Source organism: Xenopus laevis, chromosome 2L (genome assembly GCF_017654675.1).
Source record: "Xenopus laevis strain J_2021 chromosome 2L, Xenopus_laevis_v10.1, whole genome shotgun sequence".
Classification (NCBI taxonomy): domain Eukaryota; kingdom Metazoa; phylum Chordata; class Amphibia; order Anura; family Pipidae; genus Xenopus; species Xenopus laevis.
This window is the reverse complement of record NC_054373.1, coordinates 9621561-9645851: the sequence shown is the minus strand read 5'-3', so window position 1 is coordinate 9645851 and position 24291 is coordinate 9621561. Positions and strand designations below refer to the sequence as shown.

Sequence of the window (24291 nt, the reverse complement as noted above, 5' to 3'; positions counted from 1 at the left end):
TGCCGCCATTGCCGGCACAAAAGCAGAAGCAGCAAAGGCCCGTGCTGCCTTCGCAGAGAGGGAAATGGAGGCAAAGGTAAAGAAAGCACTGTTAGGAGCAGAGAGTATACGCTTAGAAGCAGAAAGTGCATGCTTAGAAGCAGAAAGGGAAGCAGAGAGTGCACGCTTAGAAGCAGAAAGGAAAGCAGAGAGTGAATGCTTAGAAGCAGAAAGGAAAACAGAGAGTGCATGCTTAGAAGCAGAGAGTGCACACTTAGAAGCATCCCTAGAAAAAAAAAACTGGCCATAGAGAAGGAAGCTGCAGCAGCCATAGCGGAAGCAGAGGCTCTAGAGATGATTGTGTACCCTGACAGTGAAAGACACAGCAAGGTACCCAATCTGGAGATAGAACCCCAAGATCCACTACAATGCACGAGAGAGTATGTCTACCAGCACTCCAAACAGGACACAGATTCTCTTTCAGCACAACAACCAGGCCAACATGCTGCCCCTGAACCAAACCGAACCACACCTCCAAAGGCCATCAGCAAGCTGTAATTGCATCAGAGAGACCACACTGATCCTGCTTACAGCACCCACTTCAGCCAGGTACCCAAGCCTAGGGTTAACCCCGCACCAGCTTCTTCTACTATGTTAAAGCAGTATGTCACAGACCAGCCCAAAAGAGAACCTCCAGACAGGTATGAGTACACTATACCTTCCCAATGTTAGACTCATCCACCTACCTATCCTGGTACTAACCAGGTCACAATGGACTTTGCCAAGTTCTTCGCACGGCGAGAGCTAATCACAAAAGGACTTGAAAAGTTCAACTACTGCCCAGAAGACTTCAGAGCCTGGCGATCCTCCTTCCAAAACACTATCAAAGGCTTAGACCTTTCAGTCAGCGTCAAATACCTAGGTACCGAGTCTGCAGAGCATGCCAAAAGAATCAGGGTGATCAACATAAACCACCCAGAGACTGGTCTCAGAATGATCTGGCACAGACTTAACGAGTGCTATGGCTCAGCAGAGGTAGTAGAGAATGCACTTTTCAAAAGAATTGACGACTTCCCTAAAATATCTAATAAAGGTTACCAAAAACTTAGGGAACTAAGTGACCTGTTAATGGAGCTACAGGTAGCCAAAGCTGAAAGAGACTTACCTGGACTTGCATTTCTTGACACAACCAGAGGTGTTAACCCCATAGTGCAAAAGTTGCCCTACAATTTACAAGAGCGGTGGATGGTACATGGGTCAAAATTCAAAGAAGTGCACAATGTCCCATTTCCTCCCTTCACTGTATTCATGGACTTTGTATACCAACAAGCCAAGATGAGAAATGACCCCAGTTTTGATTTCACTTTGTCACATGCCACCCTTTCAGTATCTAATACTTGCAAAGCAGCAGTAACAGTACACAAAACTAATGCTTCCTCTTTAGATTCTTTTCACAGATCTGCAGAACCTTCTCATGAGGAGACAAGGCACAAAGACCCTGATAAGCAGTGTCCTTTACACCAAATGCCTCACCCTCTTCTGAAATGCAGAGCCTTCAGAGAGAAGTCCATAGAAGACCGCAAAGCCTACCTAAAGGAAAACAGCATCTGCTACAAGTGCTGTTCATCAACGTCTCATCTTGCCAAGGACTGTCAGTTCAGTGTAAAATACACAGAATGTGACAGCACACATCACAATACAGTTTTACACCCTGGGCCAGCCCCGTGGACTGTACCTTACACCAAGAGCACCAGCAAGCATGGCGGGGAGGAAGATGACAGTGCCACAAACACCATAGAGGTCAGTTCTCATTGCACAGAAATCTGCAACGGTGCCTTAGGCGGCAGATCCTGATCCAAAATTTGCCTGGTCAAAGTATACCCGACAGGCCAAACAGATAAAGGCATTAAGCTCTATGCAATCCTGGATGACCAGAGCAACAGATCTTTAGCCTGCCCAGCTTTCTTTGATGCATTTAATGTTATTAAGGACCCAAACACTCCTTACTCTCTAAAAACATGTGCAGGAGTTATCAAGACCAAGTAGAGTCCATAGATGGAAAGGTATGTCTACCCTTACCAACTATAATTGAATGCAACCAGATCCCCGATAATAGATCTGAAATCCCTACACTTGAAACGTATAATGCACTTAATCCCCGGACTTGAACCCAAGGCTCAGATAATGCTTCTCCTTGGAAGAGATATGCTACGGGTCCACAAAGCAAGGGACCAGATTAATGGCCCCCACAATGCACTTTATGCCCAGAAGTTAGATCTCGGATGGGTCATAATAAGAGACACTTGCCTTGGAAGTGTACGCAAACCAGTCTGCGTAAACAGCATGCTGACAAACACACTAAAAAAATGGACACCCCTCCATTATCCCACCATGCCACAACCAGTTCCTAATAAAGGAAAAATCTTACAGCACCAGCCTGGTACACACACCACCAAACATTTCCGATGATAATCTCACCTGTGACAGTGATCAAGATCATTTGAGATGCACAGTGTTCCAGAGAACAAAAGAGGATAACCAATTGGCAATGTCTATTGAGGATAAACTCTTTCCAAAAATAATGAAACAAGGACTAGTTAAACACGATTCAAACAGTTGGATCACCCCTCTACCTTTTTAGGTTCAGAGATAACAACCCTTCCAAAGAGATCACAGAGTACCCTACGAGGGTGCACATCTTTGGCAACAGTCCTTCGCCTGCAGTTGCGATGCACAGACTCAGACGCTCTGCTCAATAAAGTGAGGTAAAATATGGGTCAGATGTCAGGCAATTAGTAGAAAAAGACTTCTATGCAGATGACTGCTTAAAATCGCTACCTTCAAGCGAAGCTGCAATCAGTCTTCAAAAGAGTGCAGGAAGCACTCGCCTGCTCCAACCTCAGGCCTTACAAAGTAGCTTCTAACAACAAAGTAGTGATGGAAGCCTTCTCTTCACATTCAAATGATCTAAGAGACTTAGACTTGGGAGCTGACTCTTTACTCGTGCAACGGATCCTCGGGCTTCTGTGGGACATAAAGTTTGATACCTTTGCCTTCCAAGTAAACAGGGAAGAGAAACCCTTCACTTGCAGAGGTATTCTGGTCACAATAAATAGCCTTTGTGATCCTTTAGGATTCACTGCTCTTGTCACCATACAAGGTACAGCACCTCTAAGAGACTTAACCCTTGAAACACCCGATTGGAACATCCCATTGGCTCCTGACAAAAAGACTTTATGGACAGAATGGAGAAGTTCTCTAGCAACTTTTTCCAACCTTTGTGTTACACGCCCATATGCCCCAATACCTTCTACAGAGGTACAAAGCCAAAAACTTTGTGTGTTCTCTGATGCTTCTGTCAAAGCCATAGCTGCTGTAGCATACTTCAAACCTATGGAAATCTATGGACAATGTCACATTGGGTTTCTTATGGGTAAGACAAAGCTGGCACCAATTCCTGAACACACTATACCCAGACTAGAACTCTGTGCTGCGGTTCTAGCTGTAGAGCTAGCTGAGCTCATCACAACCAAGACAGGCACAGAGACCAAAGAGACTGTATGGGACTACAACCCAGCAGACCCCGCTGTAACAGCAAGTGATCTGTAAGACACAACTTGGCTCTCAGGACCGACATCCTTGTGCATCACAAGAAACAAACCTGTCCCTAAAGACAATGTTACAGTTTCACCTATTCCCCTTTGCCATCCAGTAAAATCTACAGACTTCAGTTCACAGTCTCTTTATTGGAGTGTGGGGAGGTTTATCTGCATGTTGAACTACACACTGCCCCAGGGTAATACGTAGGGAGGACAGAACATTTTCAGATTCTGATTTTTAGCAGCTTTGAGGTATAATAAAGGGCAAATAAAGGTCGAATAGTAAATTCGAATTTTCCAAAAAAAAATTTGGTGCCAAAATTCACACATTCAAATTTTAATCCCCCAAATCAAATGTAAACTTGAGATTTATCCCACCTATACAATGAAAACAGTTCTAATTTGATTCTTCTCCACCAGTCCTTAAGAGGGATATAAATGAGCTGGAGAGAGTGCAGAGTCTAAGTGCAACTAAATTGGTTAGAGGGAGGGAAAGACTTAAATTATGAGGGGAGACTGTCAAGGTTGGGGTCGAATATTAGATGTTCACATTTCGTCTTCAACCTCCCATTCGAGTTGTGAGTATATTAGAATTTATTAGAGTAAAAAAAAATTAATTTGAAATTCTACCTTTAATAAATATGTCCAAAATTCTCTTAAAATTTTTTTTTTTCCTCTAAAAATTCCAGTTTTCCCCTTGAAAAACTTGACTAGAAAAATTCAAGATTTATCAAACGGGCCCCATTATGCGCCATAATTCAGGGTATTTATTATAAACTGGACTTGTAATTCTGTAATTCTGTATATCAGGGGTGCCCAAAAGGTAGATCGGGATGTACCTCTAGACCTTTAGCTGTTGATCAGTAGATCTCAAGACACTGTCAACAAACAGCTTGTCTATTTCACCCTCCCATTTCATACTTTTCATTCATATATTTATTATGTTAAGGTTACAGAAGAAATAGTTGTTTGTTGAATATAGAAATCTAAATTCTCTCATAAATCAATATAATATTTAATTAATATTTTTCATGAATGCTAGCAATGGTTTTATGGATATAGATCATAATGGGACAGCGCTCCTGCTGTTTATGATCCAGAATGGATTTTAAAAAGGGGCAAATGTAGATAACTTGAAGATACAATTTTTTGGAATAAACTTAATAGTACTGTCACATAATGGAAATTTTCTCTCTGAGGAATTATATTTATCTGCTGCAGCCGCTTTGAAAATACTCCCTTCGGGCCAAACATGTAATGCTATTCAGTAGTGATTTCTCACCGCAATTTCTTTCATCATCTCCATAAGCGCAGTCTTGTACAAAAAAAACTTGAATGTAAAACTTTGGTATCTGAAAGCTTGAGAGTTCATGTGGACTTTAATGTCAATCAAATCTTTTCCATTCAGATTTTTGAATAAATAAGCAAACATTCAAGTTTTTTTGGATTGTGAATTTGTTCTTAAACCTCACATATTAGATTTTTGGTAAACATATTCATATTAGCTCATGAAATGTTTCTTTTGTAAGTTACAGTTATAACTATTACACATTGAAAGATGAAAGTTACCTGGAAAGACACCATGGGGCAGAAATATCCATCGCTAGCGAATTCACCAATTCACTAACAGGCACAGACGACAATTTGCTAGAAAAAGAGGCCGTGGCTATCATTCGTTCACACTATATCTCCAGGCGACTTTTTGTTCAGGCGAATGGTCGTTGCTCCGCTAATTTACTAAAGTGCATATTTTACTGAACGTTACCTCAGTTGCCACCTCAGACCAGGTGAACTGCTAAAATTAAGCTAGATCTTCCTCAATCTTATATCGCTTACATCATATCCTGTCTGCTGAAAATGCATTACTATTCAATAGTGATTTGCACTTCTAGTCAGTATTGATTTCTCACCGCAATTTCTTTCATCATCTCCATAAGCGCAGTCTTGTACACCATTACATATCTGGTACCCATAGATACACGTGGATGTGTAACTACAGTACATTTGGCAGGTTGGTATGCTCGGGGTTTTAGTGGCTGTAAAAAAACAGAACAAAACCTCAATACAATTTACTGAAAAAAACACTCTTTTATTAGTCCTATTAAAGACTTATACATATAAACTTACTGTTGAGAGCTTCTCTATTATTACATGTAAGGGCTGATTTATCTATGTTCAAATTAGAACTTTTTCAACGATTCACAAATTCAAATTATATTTTCAAAAACTTGAATGTTTGCCATTTATTAAGCACAAAAAAATCTAATGTAAAACTTCGAGTATCTGAAAGCTTGAGAGTTCATGTGGAAGTCAATGGGAGTTGTCTTAGGCAATATTCAAGCCATTTAATTTCAATTCCAAGTTTTTTGAGTTTGTATGCTCACAATTTCGAGGTGTTTAAATTTTTTTCAATCGTATCTTTTCCATTCAGATTTTTTAATAAATAAGCAAATGCATTAAAGTTAAAAAAACGCCGGCGACTTTTTCTTTTGCTAAGCGGGATTGCCTGCAAAAGTCCAGACGTTTGAGGAAAATGGAACATTCATTTTACAGTGGGCTCATGTCTAGGGCATTATATAATCTCTTTATCTTTATTCCTCGGACAGTTGTAATAAAAAAGTGGCCATTTCAAGCATTTGCACCAACATCTCTAATAAAGATGTCCATACAACTTTAATGTACCCGCCCTATTCAAATTGACCAAAGCGAAAGAACACTAGCAACTTTTCGCTAGGCACAAAAAAACGTTATAGAATCTTCGCTATGAAAAAGTCACCAGCGTTCAGCACCCAGGATGCAACTTTGCATTTTAGTGAATTAGCGTAGTAGAAACGAATTCTAACTCAACGAGTCCTCAGTTTCCAGAAAAAACAAGTCACATAATGAGAACATTCTCTCTGAGGAATTATGGAACAGAAAAACAGCTTTCAGGAAAAAATACCCTTTTGAAAACTCGGCTATAAAAATTCAAGGTTTGATAAATAGGCCCCATTATGTGCCAGGATTCAGGGTATTTATTGGAAACTGGCCTTTTTGTAAATCTGTATATGAAACAGAATGGACTTTAAAGAGGGGTAAATGTAAATCACTTGGAGAGACAATTTTTGGAATGGTACTGTCACATAATGGAAATGTTATTATATGAATTATATTTATCTAAAGCAGCTGCTTTGAAAATACTCCCTTCGGCCAAACATGTAATGCTAATAGGTAGTGATTTCTCACCGCAATTTCTTTCATCGTCTCCATAAGGGCAGTCTTGTACACCATTACATATCTGGTAGCCATAGATACATGTGTAATAGTAGCTACAGTACATTTGACAGGTTGGTGTGCTCGGGGTTTTAGTGGCTGTAAAAAAAAAAAGAACAAAACCTATTAATATAAATTACTGAATAAAATATTATTTTATTTGTCCTATTAAAAACTTTATAAACTTACTCTTGAGAGCCTCTCTATTACTACACATAGGGGCTGATTTAACAATGTTCAAATTAAAATTTTTGCCACAATTTTGCACAGAAACTCACAAATTCAAGTTATATTTTCAAAAACTTGAATGTTTGCCATTTATTTAGCACAAAAAAATTTGAATGTAAAACTTCAGCATCTAAAATCTTGAGAGTTCATGTGCAAGTCAATGGGGGTTGTCCTAGGCAATATTCAAGCCATTTTATTTCAATTCCAAGATTTTTGAATTTACACGCACACAAAATAAAGGTATTCGAATCTTTTTTTACCTGGTTGTATTCAATCAAACCTTTTCTATTTGGACTAAATAAGCAAACATTCTAGTTTTTTGAAATTGTGAGTTCATTTGAAGAAGAAAAAAACTCTAAAACCTCAAATTCAATTTTTGATAAATAAGCCATTAATATTAGCTCATGAGATGTTTCTTTTGTAAGATACAGTTATAGCTCTTACAAATTGACTCAGTTAGAAAAGATACCCTGAAAGATGCCATATGTTATCCAAGGAGCAACACATTGGGGGTATTTACTAAAAGTCAAGTTTATCTAGTTTTTTTATTAAAACTAGGTTGACCTTATTCCCATCCATGAATGTAACTCATTTATCGATTATTCTTCTTGAAAAATTCTGTGTGAAAAAACGTTGCAACAAATTTGTAGGTCATTTCAAATTCTATGACTATTTTGAATTTTGAATTGAAAACTCGACTTTATCAAACTGTCGCCACAAAAACTCAACTTTATCAAACTGTCGCCACAAAAACTTTCTTGGATTATCAGACAAAAACAAGCTTGGATCATGATGTCAAGAAACATCTTCAAGGACATCGGCCATTGACTTCTACATGACCTCAACAGGTTTTAGTTAGAGCATTTTCAGATTTTTAGTACCTTTGGGGTATTATAAATCTCTAAAAATTTAAGTTTTTTTCTTCTAAAAATTTGAGTTTAAGGTTTAATAAATAGGCCCCATTATGTGCCAGAATTCAGGGTATTTATTGGACTAGGATTTTTTTTGTAAAGTTGTAGAAGTATGTGATCCGTTTTTGGGAACCCATTAACCAGAAAGCTCTGAATTAGAGAAAAGCCATCTCGCATAGGCGCCATTTTCCCATTTTATCCAAATAATTAAAATTTTTGAAGGTGATTTCCTTTTTCTGTGTAATAATAAAACAGTAGCTTGTACTTGATCCCAACTAAGATATAATTAATCCTTATTGGAGGCAAAAGCAGCCTATTGGGTTTGTTTAATGTTTAAATTATTTTCTATTAGACTGAAGATCCAAATTGTGGAAAGATCGATTATCTGTAAACCCCCAGGTGCCGAGCTTTCTTGATAAAAGGTCCCATATCTGAATATGAAACAATGAATTTTAATAAGGGGTAAATATAAATCACTCGGACAGACAATTTTTGGAATAAACAAGTGAATGGTGCTCTCACATAATGGAAATGTTCTCCCTGAGGAATTATATTTATCTAAAGCAGCTGCTTTGAAAATACTCCCTTTGGCCAAATATGTAATGCAATTCAGTAGTGATAACTCACCGCAATTTCTTTCATCATCCCCATAAGGGCAGTCTTGTACACCATTACATATCTGGTAATAATAGATACACGTGTAAGAGTAGCTGCAGTACAGGCAGGTTGTGGCTGTCAAAAAAGAACAAAACCTTTTTATAACACTTAACAATCTTTTTAATAGTTCTACTAAAAACTTGTTGCTACTCATTATATACATTCAGGAAATGTCTCTTTTAAGTTTGTACTTTGATATTTATTATACTGATTTCCAGTGATGGGCGAATTTCTCCCGTTTCCCCAAAATATTTGCAAATTTCCCGTGAAACGGCGATAAATTTGCAAAAATTGAGGCCTGTGTAAATTTTGACGCCCTCGTCAATTTTGACGCCGATGTTAAAGTCAATGGGCGTCCGAATAGTGGTGACATGCAACGGTTTTGATGCAAGCAAATTTTCTTACGTGTGTCCAAAAATGTTTTTCTGGCGGCGACAAAATGCACAAGTTTGTTGCGAATTCGCACCTGCCGAATTTATTCGCTCATCACTACTCATTACAGATATTTTGGCAATTTGTATTTCTTTAAGGAATGATTTTTGGATAGTGATAATCTACATCTTGACCTTCTCTAATACATCTGTCCTAAGGAAGGGCTACAATTCAACGCAAAAAAATAGAATTTTAAAGTGATTTTATTAAGATCCCAATGTGCTTCATTTTTTTTTAGCCTTATACTGGGACATTTCTATTCTATGAGGCACATTTACTAAGGGTCGAAGTGAATTTTTGAATGAAAAAACTTTGAATTTCTAAGTATTTTTTGGGTACTTCGACCATCAACAGGCCAAATTAGACTTTGTTTCGAATTGAAAATACTTTGAATATTCGACCATTCGAAAATCGAAGTACTGACTCAAAAAAAACGTTGACTTCGACACCACCTTAAACCTGCCGAATTGCTATGTTACTATGGGGGGGTTGTGGATGCACACCTGAAGCCAATTTCAAGAAGTATAAAGCCCTGTCTAAGTAATTCAATATGGCTTATCAATATTATGATCATAACTTTGTAACAAAAAAACCCTGTTTCAAAATTACATGCACTGGCATATTTACTTGAATTACTTAGACAGGGCTTTATACTTCTTGAAATTGGCCTCAGGTGTGCATCCACAACCCCCCCATAGAATTGCTGTGTTAGCCTATGGGGACCTCCTAGAAACTATTGCCAAAATTTGGCTAAGTTTTAAAAAGTCAAAGTATTTTTTTTGAAAATCGTTCGATTGATCGATTAAATCGTTCGAATTGTTCGATTTGATGGAACAATTTTAATTGGAACGAAAACGGCCAAAAAAATTCAAAAAGAAAAGTTCGGCTATCGAACCTGGCCAATTCGATGGTCGAATTTCGAAGTTTTTTAACTTCGAAATTTGACCCTTGATAAATCTGCCCCTATGTGTACTGTATATTGTGAGTCCCTAATCAGCAGAAAAGAAGATGGGGAGCTACTGGGGCATCTTTGGAGACACAGATCATTACTGCTAAAGGGCTGTGGTTGCCTTGGACTGGTACAGAAGCCCAAAACATAATATACAACATTTCTAGCTACTTTTTTAGTTAGGTTTTAGTTCTCCTTTAAGTTAACTTTTTGTATGTTATAGAATATGAAGCCTATGATTAAGGGAGTTGCTCCCAAAAAGCGTCAGGTAATGGTCTGTGATCTGTTGCAATAAACCACCAGCCTTTTAATCTGGCATGCCGCCCTTTATTTAATGGCCAATTCTAAGCAACTTTTCATTTGGTTTTTATTATTTTTTATAGTGTTTCAATTATTTACTTTTTTCTTCTGACTCTTTCCGGTTTTCAAATGGGGGTCACCGACCTCGTCGAAAAAAAAAAAATTCTCTGCAAGGCTACAAATCTATTGTTGTTCCTACTTTTTATTATTCATATTCCTGTCTCTTATTTAAATCAATGCATGGTTGCTAGGGGAATTTGGACCCTAGCAACCATATGGCGGAAATTGCAAACCGGAGAGCTGCTGAATAAAAAGCTAAAAGCTAAGTTAAAACCCACAAATAATACAAAATTAAAATCATTGCAAATTTTCTCAGAATATCACTCTCTACATCATACTAAAAGTTAAGTCAAAGGTGAACAACCCATTTAAGTTGTAATGACTTTTGATCCATATACATGTAATATTATTCAGTAATGATTTCTTACCACAATTTCTTTCATCGTCTCCATAAGGGCAGTCTTGTACACCATCACATATCTGGTAGCCATAGATACACTTGGAACTGTAGCTACAGCGCTTTTGGCAGTATGGAACACTTTGGGTTGTACTGACTGTTATAAGAAATAAACAGACAAATCTCTTAATACCATTGAAAAAATATATTCTTTTTTATAAGTACATGCATGGGATCCATTATCTGGGAACCCATTTTAACGGGAAGGTAATTTCCTTAAAAATGTGTTCGTTAGTAGCTCACCAAGGTGTTAGAAAAAAACTAAGGTACCCAAATAAATTACAAGGATTTTTGGCAACATTTAGGGGGTTATTTATCAAGGTCTAAGGGGCACATTTACTAAGCTCGAGTGAAGGATTCGAATGAAAAAAACTTCGAATTTCGAAGTATTTTTTTTGGGGACTTCGACCATCGAATAGGCTACTACGACCTTCGACTTCGATTCTAACGATTCGAACTAAAAATCTTTAGACTATTCGACCATTCGATAGTCGAAGTACTGTCTCTTTCAAAAATACTTCGACTACATATTTCGCCAGTTTAAACCTACCGAGGTTCAATGTTAGCCTATGGGGACCTTCCCCAGCACTTTTCTACGTTTTTTATGATCAAATAAAAATCGTTCGATCGATCGATTAAAATCCTTCGGATCGTTCGAACGATTTTTGTTCGATCGAAGTATTTGCGCTAAAATCCTTCTAATTTGATATTCGAATTTGAAGGATTTTACTTCGAGGGACGAATTCGAGGGTTTATTAACCCTCGGAATTATACCCTTGATAAATCTGCCCCCAAATGTCAAAACTCGAAAAATCTAGTTTTTTTATTACAAAATATACTTTTCGGGATTTATTAAAGCCCAATGTTGCAAAAAGTCTGAATCTGAAAATCCTGTATCTCAGACCAACTGAGTTTGGAATTAGCCCAAAAAACCGACTATTTTGGACAAAAAATCCGAAAAATTTGGGCTTTTTAGGAAAAGCCCCCCAAAAAACTTGAGCGATTTGGGAACGATTTGGATTTTCGCTCGATTTTTTTGTGTGTGTCCCCCATCTGATTAAATCATGATTTATTTTATTAATAAATAAGGTCCAATCGTGGATTCTAGTTTGGTCTCACTTTTTAAATTAAAATAATCAGAAAAATTCAGACTATACCAGTTTGCATCAATCAAAAGACAATATTTTAAATAAACCTTGCTGAGGCACATTTGATATATAAATTCTTTATTATAATTAATATAATTTATAAGGATAAATGAAATGAAAACTCTTTTTTTTTCCAAGAAATTTTTCGAGAAAACACAACTCAACTTTTAGGGCCAGATTTATCAAGGGACGAATTTTGAAGTAGAAAAAGCTTCGAAATTCGACCATCGAATTGGATTGGAATTGGAATACTTCGACTTCGAATATCGAAGGCAAAGCTTTTTTTACATCGAATTTAGCCATTTGCAGTCGAAGTAAAATTGTTCGGTCAAACAATTAAATCCTTTGAATTGAACGATTCGAAGGATTTCAGCGAACAATCAAAAAATTTTACTTCGACTTCCAAAAACTTAGAAAAATGCTCTAGAAGGTCCCCATAGGCTAACATAGCACTTCAGCGGGTTTAATTTGGCGTTGAAGTTTATTTAAAGAGACATTACTTCATTTATCGAATGGTTGAATATTCAAAATATTTTACTTCGAACTGAATTCGAAGTCGAAGTCATAGTATCCTATTCGATGGTCGAAGTATCCAAAAAATTACTTTGAATTTTTTTACTTCAAAAATTCCCTCAAATTCACTTCGACCCTTGATAAATCTGCCCCTTAATAAATAGCCCCCTTAATGTTTAAATGGATTTTTTATTAGACTGAAGTAAGTATGCAAGGGGGTGTGAAGTGATGAACAGTGTTATGTGCGGGAATGTTGTAATCTTTTTGTGTGACAAAATGTTCATTTATGTAAAATGTATATATGTTTAAGTGTATTGGATGTAATTTCTGGGAATCGCCATTAGATGGCAGCAGAATTCTTTAATTTAATTTTAGGTGTAGTTTTTTACCCCAGCCACCAGAGGCCACTGTAGGACAGAGAGGGGTATAAAAGGAGGTGCACTGCCCAAGTGAAGCCACTTGATAAGAGGGCGTGGCCGGAATAACATCTCCTGGCAGGGTAAGTGAGACCCAATTGCTTAGATTAGGAGAATTTAGAACAGGAAAGATTCAAAGTGAGCGAGCACTAGGTGCACAAGGCAGTAATGATATTTAGTAAGGGCAGTTGTGGCCCCATCAAGGAAAATGGAGTTAGTTTCCTACGGGCACTCCGAAAGTGAGGGAACCAGTGGAAGTTTAGGACTAGGTAGGAAGGATACCAAGGCTTCAGGCCAGGATTTGGATAAAAAGGGCCTAACCTGGAAGAGTGGAATGGTATCACCCTGAAGGTATCACACCACTATTGGAGAGTGGAGGGATACGGGTGTAGCATATACCGGACCACTAGGTGGTTAGGTGGGATCCAAAGTCCTAAGGAAAAGTAACAGAAGGTGTGCCTACTAAGAGAACTGGTTCCCTGGGGACAATGTGAGTGCACTGTGGTTTGAATAAAAGAACAATGATGTGTGCAATGTGTGCCTGAATGAAAAGCCTCTGGTGTGTGCAGAGAATAAAAATTTGCTGGTTAAATTTGTCATTGTGTCCCGTGTGGTGAGTACCGGTGTTTAACCCTGAGGCAGTTATTCAAGAGGTTGTGGGTCCAGGCTACTTCCCCTTTAAAGACGGAAAACCCTCCTACCGCTCAGTGACCTCTCTCTGTCAGTCAAGAATGGGGCCAAATTAGATTTCTGATTAATGTGTGTTGGTACAGTCATTCTTTCAAGTGCAACTGATACATTTGAGTCGCTATTTACAAGTTTATTTGCAATTTTATACTGTAAATGTATAAATATCATAGAGAAACCATTTGCATCTGTTTCTTGCTTTATCTTATGCATATACTTCCAATTCCCGCCTGAAGATAGTTATTGAGTGATACATGTTTTGGAATTAGTTTCAAAAACAATTGGTCCTATATTGCTTATACATATACATTATATAATATTTATGCCTCTTATTGTATCTAGTGGTGCATGGAAAAGATATAAAATTAGATTTTGAAATATATGTTAATGCACATTTAGGGGCAGATTTATCTCGGTCGAATTTCGAGGGTTAATAAACTCAAATTCGAATATCGAATTTGAAGGATTTTAGCGCAAATACTTCGATCGAATAAAAATCCTTCGGTTTGAACGATTTTAATCAATCGATCAAAGGATTTTTATTCGATCATAAAAAAGTTAAAAAAATGCTGGGGAAGGTCCCCATAGGCTAACATTAAACCTCAGTAGGTTTAAACTGGCGAAGTATGTAGTCAAAGTATTTTTTAAAGAGACAGTACTTCGATTATCAAATGGTCGAAAAGTCGAATGTTTTTTAGTTCGAATTGAAGTCGAAGGTCGTAGTAGCCTATTCGATGGTCGAAGTACCCAAAAGATTACTTCGTAATTCAAAAGTTTTTTTCATTCAAATCCTTCACTCGAGCTTAGTGAATCTGCCCCTTACCTTTTATAGAGACACATTCAATGTTTTAATGTTTTTTTAATGAAATTGATGTAAATACTGCTCAGTGACCTCTTTCTGCTTGTTCAAAGATGGGACCAAATTAGATTTTTGATTAATGTATGTTACACCTGTCAGTCATTCTTTCTAGTACAATTGAATCATTTGAGTCACTGTTTAAAAGTTTAGTTGTAAATTTGTATGTTAAAAAATCAAGAAACCGTAGGAACCTGTTTTCTTACACCTTGTGCCCACTTCCGATTAGGGTTGCCACCTTTCCCTGCTGGGAGCTTCCAGGCAGGCAGTTTTGACCCAAACAGCCCTCCTGAAAACTGAATTTATCTATTTTTTAAATAAAAAAAACCATGACCAAATTCCCATATCCGATTTTACCTTATTTATTATTAAAAATAGATTGATTTAATCGGTTTGGGTAAAAACCCAATCAAACAATTTTTCGAGGGTTTGTTCCCAAATCACTCAATTGTTTTTAGCTTTTTCTCGAAAAGCCAGAATTTTTTGGGGTTTTTTGGTAGGTTTTTCGGACTAATTCCAGCGCAGACCACAGAAATTTCCAAATAGGATGGGGACCTCTGCCAAAGATTTATACACAACCTCGGCAGGTCTGAGATCCTCATCAATGTTAGGGAATCCTGCCCGGTTTTCCAAATTAGTAAAACCAGGTAGGCAGTTTTGACCTGAACAGCCCTCCTGAAAACTGGTCTGTCCGATTCAAATCTGGACAGATGGCAACCTTACTCCCAATTCATAACTGAAAAGGTTGCAAGCCCCGCCTACATGCCACCCATAATGACACAGGTGCTGCAGCATAAACCTATCATATTGCTCCTCTTGGTCATATAGTAAATGAGCTGCAAATTCTTTGGAATAAGCTTGGAACACAGAGGCAAATACATGGTAAATGTAATGTTTCTCTTACCAAAGTACCCGGTAAGTACTGAAGCCACAATTACTGCCGCTACGATGGAAACAGTTCCAATAGAAATTAAAACCTTCTTTCCTTAATAGAAAAAAAAGCCATTGTTAATAGATAAGTAAGAAAACCATGAGATTTTGGGGAGGATTTAGCAGTAATTTGGAGCTTGACAAAATAACTAGGGATGAGCAAACACAGACAATGTCCGAATTTTGCCATGTGTTTTGTTTTGCTTTTGGAAAAAACACAGAAAATAATGCTGATGCCTTCCCATTGACTCAAATTCATTTGGAGAAATGTTATAATTTTTTTCCACATTTTTTTTATTGTAAAACAGGTCAATTTCGCTTATCACTAAAAAATAACCTGTACTGTCTTTCTAATTTTTTGGTAAAGCCCAATGGGACATTTGCAGGAGCCTGGCTGTTGGCTAATGATACAGTTTCCAGTAGGATCAGGTACTGAACAGGCACAACTACAGAAATATAAATGACATCACTTAAAGGACCAATAACATCAAAAAAATTTTTAAAAAAATTCGTTACAATACAACGAAAAAAAACACCAAGACAAATTAAAATTTCAAATTTCAAAGCCTTTATTAAGAAATAACTTACCGAAACTCCACTTCCTGTCCTCTGCAGAAACGGCGATATGGCGACCATCCATAGTGCAGTGCTGGATTTGTCCTCCCTGGCTAGCTGCCATAGTCTGACAGCAGGAAGACGGTGCTGGAATGCGGCCCGGCTGGATGAAGAGCTGAAGTGCCCTCACAAAATGGTCTCTACCTCCCTGGCCCCTGGGTGCTTCACATGCAGTTGTCGGTGGCAGTGACCGGGAGCTGAAGTTTTTTTTTCTCTCTGAGCGCTCGTCGGTTTACTGAGGAGCCGTCGTGAGTTTCCTTGGGAGCGAGGGATGTAACTTTGGCGGCGTACAGTGAGGAGGATTTGCTGCTGGGGCTGTGTCTCTGCTTTGTGGCTGAGCGGTGGAGTCGGGAAGGAGCCAGAGCCGTTTGAATGTGTACAATGCCGCTCTTGACGGAAGATCATTTCTTTGCTGCTGCTGAGAGTGTGCGGCTGGTGTCGGGCCGGTGTCTATGTGAGGCGCAAACGTGAGCGCACACCGACAGCTGCACGCTTTTTTCACAGGCAGCAGCAGCACTCGGCCATTTTCATGCACGGATCTGCATCCCGCCGCTGCTCGGAAGCCTCCTTAGTCCCGCTCTGGAGAGAAGCCGCTGGGATTGTACCAATTCCCCCTTTTGGTTCCACTCAAATCACCAGGGCTCCCCTCCTCCTCCTCCGGTTTATCAGCACTCCTCCTTTCACCTCCGTCTTCAGCTCCCGGTCACTGCCACCGACAACTGCCTCCTGCATGTGAAGCACCCAGGGGCCGGGGAGGTAGACCATTTTGTGAGGGCACTTCAGCTCTTCATCCAGCCGGGCCGCATTCCAGCACCGTCTTCCTGCTGTCAGACTATGGAAGCTAGCCAGGGAGGACAAATCCAGCACTGCACTATGGATGGTCGCCATATCGCCATTTCTGAAGAGGACAGGAAGTGGATTTTCTGTAAGTTATTTCTTAATAAAGGCTTTGAAATTTGAAATTTTAATTTGTCTTGGTGTTTTTTTTCGTTGTATTGTAACGAATTTTTTAAAAAAATTTTTTGATGTTACTGGTCCTTTAAAACCCATTCTGGAACTTGGCAGACAAAGACCCACCCACCATTATAAAAACAAACACTAAGAGGGTTATTCACTAAAATCCGAATTTTTCAAATTTTTTTAATAAAAAAAACCACGACCAAATTCCAATATCCAATTTCACCTTATTTATTATTAAAAAAGTTTGATTCAAATGGTTCAGGTAAAAACCAAATCAAACAATTTTCAGGGTTTGTTCCCAAATCACTCAATTTATTTTTAGCTTTTTCCCAAAAACCCAGAATTTTTTGGTCGGTTTTTCGGAATAATTCCAGCACAGACCACAGAAATTTTCAAATAGGATGGGGTCCTCTGCCAAAGATTTATACACAACCTCGGCAGGTCTGAGATGGCGCATTTTTGGATTCAAGCTTTTTGCAGCATCAGGCTTTAATAAATCTAGAAAGATTTCAGTTTTTAAAAGAAAACCCAAAAAATTCCATCTACATATACAGAGAGATACCATAATGCTGTTCCAGTATAGATGTTCCCTGTAATAAGCACAATTCAGCAAAGACACCCTCCTGCATTCCTAAATACCCTGTACAAAGGGATAGCATAATTCTGTGCCAGCATAGGTATTCTTCTCTACTAAGGACAATTAGGTTGAAATCTGAAGTTACATGATGGGCTATTTACTACACATTGGGCAGAGTCTAAAGTATAAAAACAGGTGCAATCTGCCATTTGTCACTTTACCATCTGCCACATTGCGCTATGCAAGATGTAGGCTGCACCAAGATCATCTGCCATGAGCCCAATTTAACTGAATGCTCAGAAGATCACTTACTAAAACTCCATTGAAAGGGTGAAATTGGTGATGCCGCTACAAACTGGTTAGAATGTACTTGGGTGTTGTAGGGTATGGGTGCAGGTTGCACTTGTGTATTAGAGACCACATCATAAACAGGCGGCTGCTCAAGGTTGTTATCCGGGATGACATACTGTGTTACCCAAAACAAAACAAAAAGTATAAAACGTAATCATTAGAAAAGGACAAGGTAAGATCTTATGCCAAATATAAGAATATAAAAATGTCAGTACAGTAACTTCTAGAAAAAAAGACATTTACATATACATTCCGTGCTACATGTCGATTGGGTGCTCTGTTTAATGGATTGGAAAAATATTTTACTTATTAAAAAAAAAACAGTTTTTCCTTAATCATATTTAGTATGGAGTAATAGTCACCAGTTTTCTTAAAGAAGACATGTAGGATAAATGAAAAAACCCTAATTTTGTAGGCAATTATGAGTAATAGATGGTATTGCTTTTACATGGTGCTAAAAATTAATATTATCCTTAAAAATAGCCCCTTTAGTGGAGCTCCCTATAGATGTTCACTGGTCCCTGTCTGTGTTTCAAATGAGGGGTGGGCGTGTCCTAACGGTCCATGCCAGAAGCACAGTAGGAGAGGAACAGCCAATAACAGCCCTGCAGTCACACAAGTAAAGACAGGCTTCAGTTCCCTATCAGGTCCTGCTAGCTGCTGATTGGTTCCCGTTTTACAGTGCAGTGAGCTGAGTGCCTCCGGCTCCCCTGCACAGCCTGGGAATTCAGGGAGCAGGAAGTGGAAGAGAAGGGAGGGATTATTAGGGTTTTTGTAGAAATATTCAATGAATCACTACTATTTTAAGCACAATTCTCCTATATTTCTAAATGCATAGGCATCGGAACCGGGGGGCTACAGGGGTTATAGCCCCCTCAGAATTGTGCTCCTCTTTTGGCCATTTCTTTTTTTATAATTTTTTTGTAATTGTGCTGGCAGCGTAACTACAGGGAGCAGGGGCAGAAGTTTCACCAAGACCCACTCCCCCCTTCCCCTGCCTGCTGCAGAGAAGGAGCCGGAAAAAAGACAGTGGCAGGCTGACGCGCAACTACGGAGAGCAGAGGGAGACATTTCACCAGGGCCCGCTCCCTCCCTTCCCCACCTTCCTGCAGAGAAGGAGCCGGAAGAGAAGAAAGTGGCGGGCTGACGTGTAACTACAGGGAGCAGAGGAGATGTTTCACCAGGGCCCGCTCCCCCCTTCCCACTGTCTGCCGTAGAGAAGAAGCCGGAAGAAGAGACAGTGGAGGCTAACACGTAAACCATCTTCTCCTCCACGTCTAGAGGGTAAGGGTGTGGGGACGGTGCGAATCCTGTACCTGGGCTCAGCATCAACTAGTTTTGCATTGGCGCCTCGCACACTGCTGCATAATGCATTTGCATTTGAGATTCCTGAGAATCCTCCTGATCCTCCAACTGGGATTCCACCAGGCACCCTCGTGAATCATCCTAGGTGAGGGTGAGTAGTAGCTAATCCTCATTGGCAATTTGTCATTGTATGTACTGATCTATTTGTCTCTTTTTCCCGCTATGGGCAGTGTGGGGTATTTATACAAGTAATTGCACCTGTGCTATCCTACTATGAATTCTGGGGGTTTTATACATGTATTTGCGCCTGTGCCATCCTACTATGAATTCTGGGGGTTTTATACATGTATTTGTGCCTGTGCCATCCTACTATGAATTCTGGGGGTTTATACATGGAATAGCACCTGTGCCATCATGCCATGAATTCTGGGGGTTTTATACATGTTATTGCGCCTGTGCCATCCTACTATGAATTCTGGGGGTTTTATACATGGAATTGCACCTGTGCCATCCTGCCATGAATTCTGGGGGTTTTATACATGGAATTGCACCTGTGCCATCCTACTATGAATTCTGGGGTTATTTATACATGGGATTGTGCCTGTGCCATCCTACTATGAATTCTGGGGGTATTTATACATTGAATTGCACCTGTGCCATCCTACTATGAATTCTGGGGGTATTTGTACATTGAATTGCACCTGTGCCATCGTACTATGAATTCTTGGGGTTTTATACATGGAATTGCCATGGTGCCATCCTGCCATGAATTTTGGGGGTATTTATACATAGAATTGCCACTGTGCCATTTGGTATATGTTCTGGGGGTATTTATACTTGGAATTGCCACCGTGCCTTCTTGATATAAGTTCTGGGGGTATTTTTACATGGTATTGCCATTCTGCTATGAATTCTGCGGGTATTTATAAATGAAGTTGCCATTCCACTATGCTTTCTAGGGGTATTTATACTTGGAATTCTACTGTGCCATTCTGCTTTCTGGGTGGGGCATACAGAAAATACATGGTTAAAGATCTTAGTACAAAATTAATGCAGAAAATGGTCCAATTGCATCTTGGAGTCAGGAAGACATTTTTTGAAGCAAATTGCTTTAGAAGGGGTTTTTTCCTTCCTTTGTATCAGCTAAAATTTAGACAGGTTTTACTTCAGGTTTTTTCAAACTAAATTGCTATGTTACTATGCTGGGATTGGAGAATGTGTACAACTATTCCATTATAATATAGCATTGCTTTCTAACTAGCATAAAAGGGATCCATGTAGTGAAAGATATTTGACTTTTTCACATTACTAATGCAGCTCCTCATACTTTGCATTTTGGCAGAGCAATAGAGTGAGGCAGTACATCAAGAGGTGCTATATCCTTCGTCTTGGGCTCCCCAGCCAAACCATCTTCTGCTGCCTATGTCTAAATGAATATAACACACTGGTACATTCTTATTTTTTACACTGAATGTCTCCTTTAAAATATGGAACACAGAAAGGGGATATTATTGCTTTATAGATATGTATCACTGTGCTCCTGTGTTATGTATTATGCACAGATGCAGCTTAAAAGAACCATCATGCAATTACGAAAAATATAAAGGGGACAAAATGTTAAATTGTGAAAATGAAAATGAAAAATGTAATATAAGCTTCAGCATACTGAAATAAGAAACTTTCTAAATACAATCAATTAAAAATTCTGCATTGTTTCTGAAATAATCAAGTTTATATTCACTATTCCTCTCTCAGCATCTGTTTCTCTTCATTCTGTCTTCATGCAGCAGTTGGGTGTCAGATAGTCATTAACAATTAAGGGGTTATTTATTAAACTCGATTTTTTTTTCTGGATGAGGTTTTTTGGGCAAAATCTTGAAGTTTAAGATGGGTATTTATACTTGGAATTGCCACGTATAATTGGGGGGGGGGCTTTGATCGATAACCCAAAAAATCTAGTGATTTGGAAGTAAATCCAAAAAATTAATGCGATTCGGGTTTTCGCTCTATTTTATCGAGTTTTTACCCCAACCCAAATTTTATTGATAAATAAGATAACATTGTGGATGGTAGTTTGGTCAAGCTTGGTTTAATAAAAATATGAGATAAATTTGAGTTTTCAATAAATAAATAAATAGCCCCCTTAGATCTGATATCTCTAATTTAGCAAATAACCCCCTTACACCTAATATATCTAATTTAGCAAATAACCTTTTAGATGTGATATATCTAATCTAGTAAATAATCCCTTTAGATCTGATATATCCTATTTAGAAAATAAACCCCTTAAATTTTACAGTATATATCTAATTTGGTAATTAATTCTCTTAGATCTAATATATCTAATTTGTTAAATGACCCCCTTAGATCTAATTATACCTTAATCCTAGCAGAAAAGACCAACTCCAGCACAAACAAAATAACTGACTTTGGCACAAACATGGGGAGGTCCATCTATCAAAGTTTAAATTTTTCTCAATACTTTCTGAAAACAACTCCAACCAAATCTGTACGGGTTCTTTCTCCTTATTTATCAATACACTTTCCCAAAAATATTTTGTTTCTGGGAAAAATACCCGAAAAAATCATGAAAGAACGAATCGTATAAATTTTATGGATTTTCCACCTGAAAATTCAAATTATTTCTGATTTTCCCCCCGAAAACCACAAAATATTCCATACAAATATAAACCCAGTGCAGATCAAAATATTTTTGGGACTTCTCCCATTCACTTATAAGCAACCTCGCCAGGTCTGAGATTTTAGGCTGGATTTTCGGATTCTGGCTTTTTCCATCCTTATAGTTAGTTACATAGTTAAATTGGGTTGAAAAAAGACAAAGTCCATCAAGTTCAACCCCTCCAAATGAAAACCCAGCATCCATACACACACCCCTCCCTACTTTTAATTAAAATTCTATATACCCATACCTTTACTAACTAACCTATATGGTATAATAAATCCTGAAAAAAATTGTTGGGTTTTTTTTCCACTAAAAATTCAGATTCTTTTATACTAAAAAACATGAATTTTCCAGGTTTTTGTAAATAATCCCCTGCACGTAGATTTCTGGTGATTTTAAATTCAAAATTAGACTCCCAACTCCTGCATGAAGAGAGAATGAAGAGAAACAGACACTGAGAGGAGGAGAGTAAAGAATAAATTGGTTATGTCAGGAACGGGTCAAAATTTTTAATTGATTATATTTAGAAAATAATTTAGAAAATATATTTTTTTCTCATTTTGGCAATATTTGCCTTTTATACCTTAAGAGAAAAAAAAATTCACCTACCACAGCGGGTTCCATTTCTGTCTCAAAGAGAAAAGGTTGAGAGCTGAATTTACATAACCTGCAATGACAAAGGATCTTATGTAGGCAAAATGCTGAAAAATGTTTAAAGCTGACAAGGAAGTGGTACAACAAATTCTCACGCTTACTGGAAAGAAACTTGTTTATAACAAATGGGAAATTCTTTTAAAAGCTAGGAAATTCTGCTTTTAACACAGGACCATATTAAACTAAAAAAATGTATAAATCTTATTTTTCACAGTACAGATAAATATCAGAAACCTAATTATATGCATGAAAGTCATGTGGAAAGTCTGTGTCTCCAGAGCACATAAATAGCAAATACCTGTAGTTTTATGGAGATTCCTGACTTGGATAAACCAAAAACCCCCAAAAGTACAAAAGCAAATTTTCAAAGCACAGTGCTATGTCAAAGGTGCTCATAAAAGTAAGTTTACACCAGGAAACAATATCTTCTTGTAAAATTCACATTTATCTGAATCTAAAATAGGTAAATAGGTTTATCTGCTTCATACTAGCAAACTGCACTGCTTTTGTAGTTGCACAGTATATATTTCAGTTAATTTAAAATAGAAAAGAGATTGCATTTTTCAGCATGTTCTTTGATACAAAGCTAGAACACCATAACACGTTAAAACTACTCAGGGAGTCTCAAATTTTAAATTTTAAATAATTTTGACCATTATAATGAAAGCAAACATCTGATTGGCTATTGTGTGTTATAGACGAAGGCAAGCAATTTGGTCAGTTTACTAAAAAAAAATGGGTAATTTCCCCAAAGTTGCGTGTAAAACCACATTCCATAATTGCACTTGGAGCTGAGCAGTTGTTCTTGCCTCCCTGTTCCAAATTTAGAGCTGTTGCACCAATTAGCACTGGGTGCTAAGACAAACTTGGAGCTATCACCACCTTTGGTCAAGGCTTCCCACAGCACCCAGTGCCAATTGGAGCAGTTCAGTTGTGCCGAAAAGAATAGGGAATACATATCACTTGCATGCTGAATACCACAAATTAAGCTAGAACTTACCTGTAAAATATTCAGCACAATTGCACTTGATTTGCGATGAAGCACATGTATAATTGAGCAAATGTTCAGAAATTAACCACAATGCAATGCCCCCCCCCCGAGAGCACTATAACATTGGAATTGTGGAGAAAAAGAGCTATATCGTTGGGAAAAACACATTGCACGGTGCAGAATTGGTCATAAATGATCAATTGTGATGAAGTGGGCTGGTTGTGCGACTACCTATTATGTCGTTAATGAGGGATCACTAATTGGCTAAACTCTCCCCAAATCAGGACAGTCTGAAGGAGATTAGCATTTGACTGTAATCACAAATAATTGAAGCAAACTGTCAGCTTATTGGCTCAGGGATGTAATTTCCTGTCCTATGTTTGAAAAAATAAGTGGGGGCACATGGCTCTACATCTTTGGCTTCCACCCGCCGAACAGGGGAGGAAGCTGCTGGGAAAACTGGAGCACAAGCCCCTATTAAAGAAATGTGCCTTAAAAGAACCAAGTGTGTGCGTGAAGTTGGCCGGGAGGAAAACCACCAAAGTCCATGATACATGTGCCCATGCTCAGTTGGGTTTGTCTTATCTCTAGATATGAACATGAAAGGGAACAGTGAGTCATTTCTGTGTCTGAATGGAGAATTTAAACAATGTTTTATTTATTTTATCAGGAATGCTGTTTAACCTGCTGTGCTTTTAACTAAGTACCATATGAATGTGTTACACAGTTAGCAACCGGGGCATATATATATATATATATATATATATATATATATATATAT

At 38.2% G+C, this 24291-nt stretch overlaps 1 protein-coding gene across 4 annotated transcripts in view; it reads right to left on the bottom strand.

The window, feature by feature from the left end:
• Window positions 1-24291, bottom strand: part of tmprss2.3.L (transmembrane serine protease 2 L homeolog) — a 65204-nt gene that overhangs the window by 31841 nt on the left and 9072 nt on the right. For 3 of the 4 annotated variants that reach the window (NM_001087958.1, XM_041580900.1, NM_001096739.1), the window contains 7 exon segments: window positions 5489-5614; window positions 6804-6929; window positions 8597-8701; window positions 10796-10921; window positions 15349-15429; window positions 17839-17992; window positions 22475-22532. In NM_001087958.1, the coding sequence (NP_001081427.1) occupies window positions 5489-5614; window positions 6804-6929; window positions 8597-8701; window positions 10796-10921; window positions 15349-15429; window positions 17839-17992; window positions 22475-22489 (733 nt within the window). In that variant the 5' untranslated portion in view covers window positions 22490-22532. 4 annotated transcript variants of the gene reach the window in all.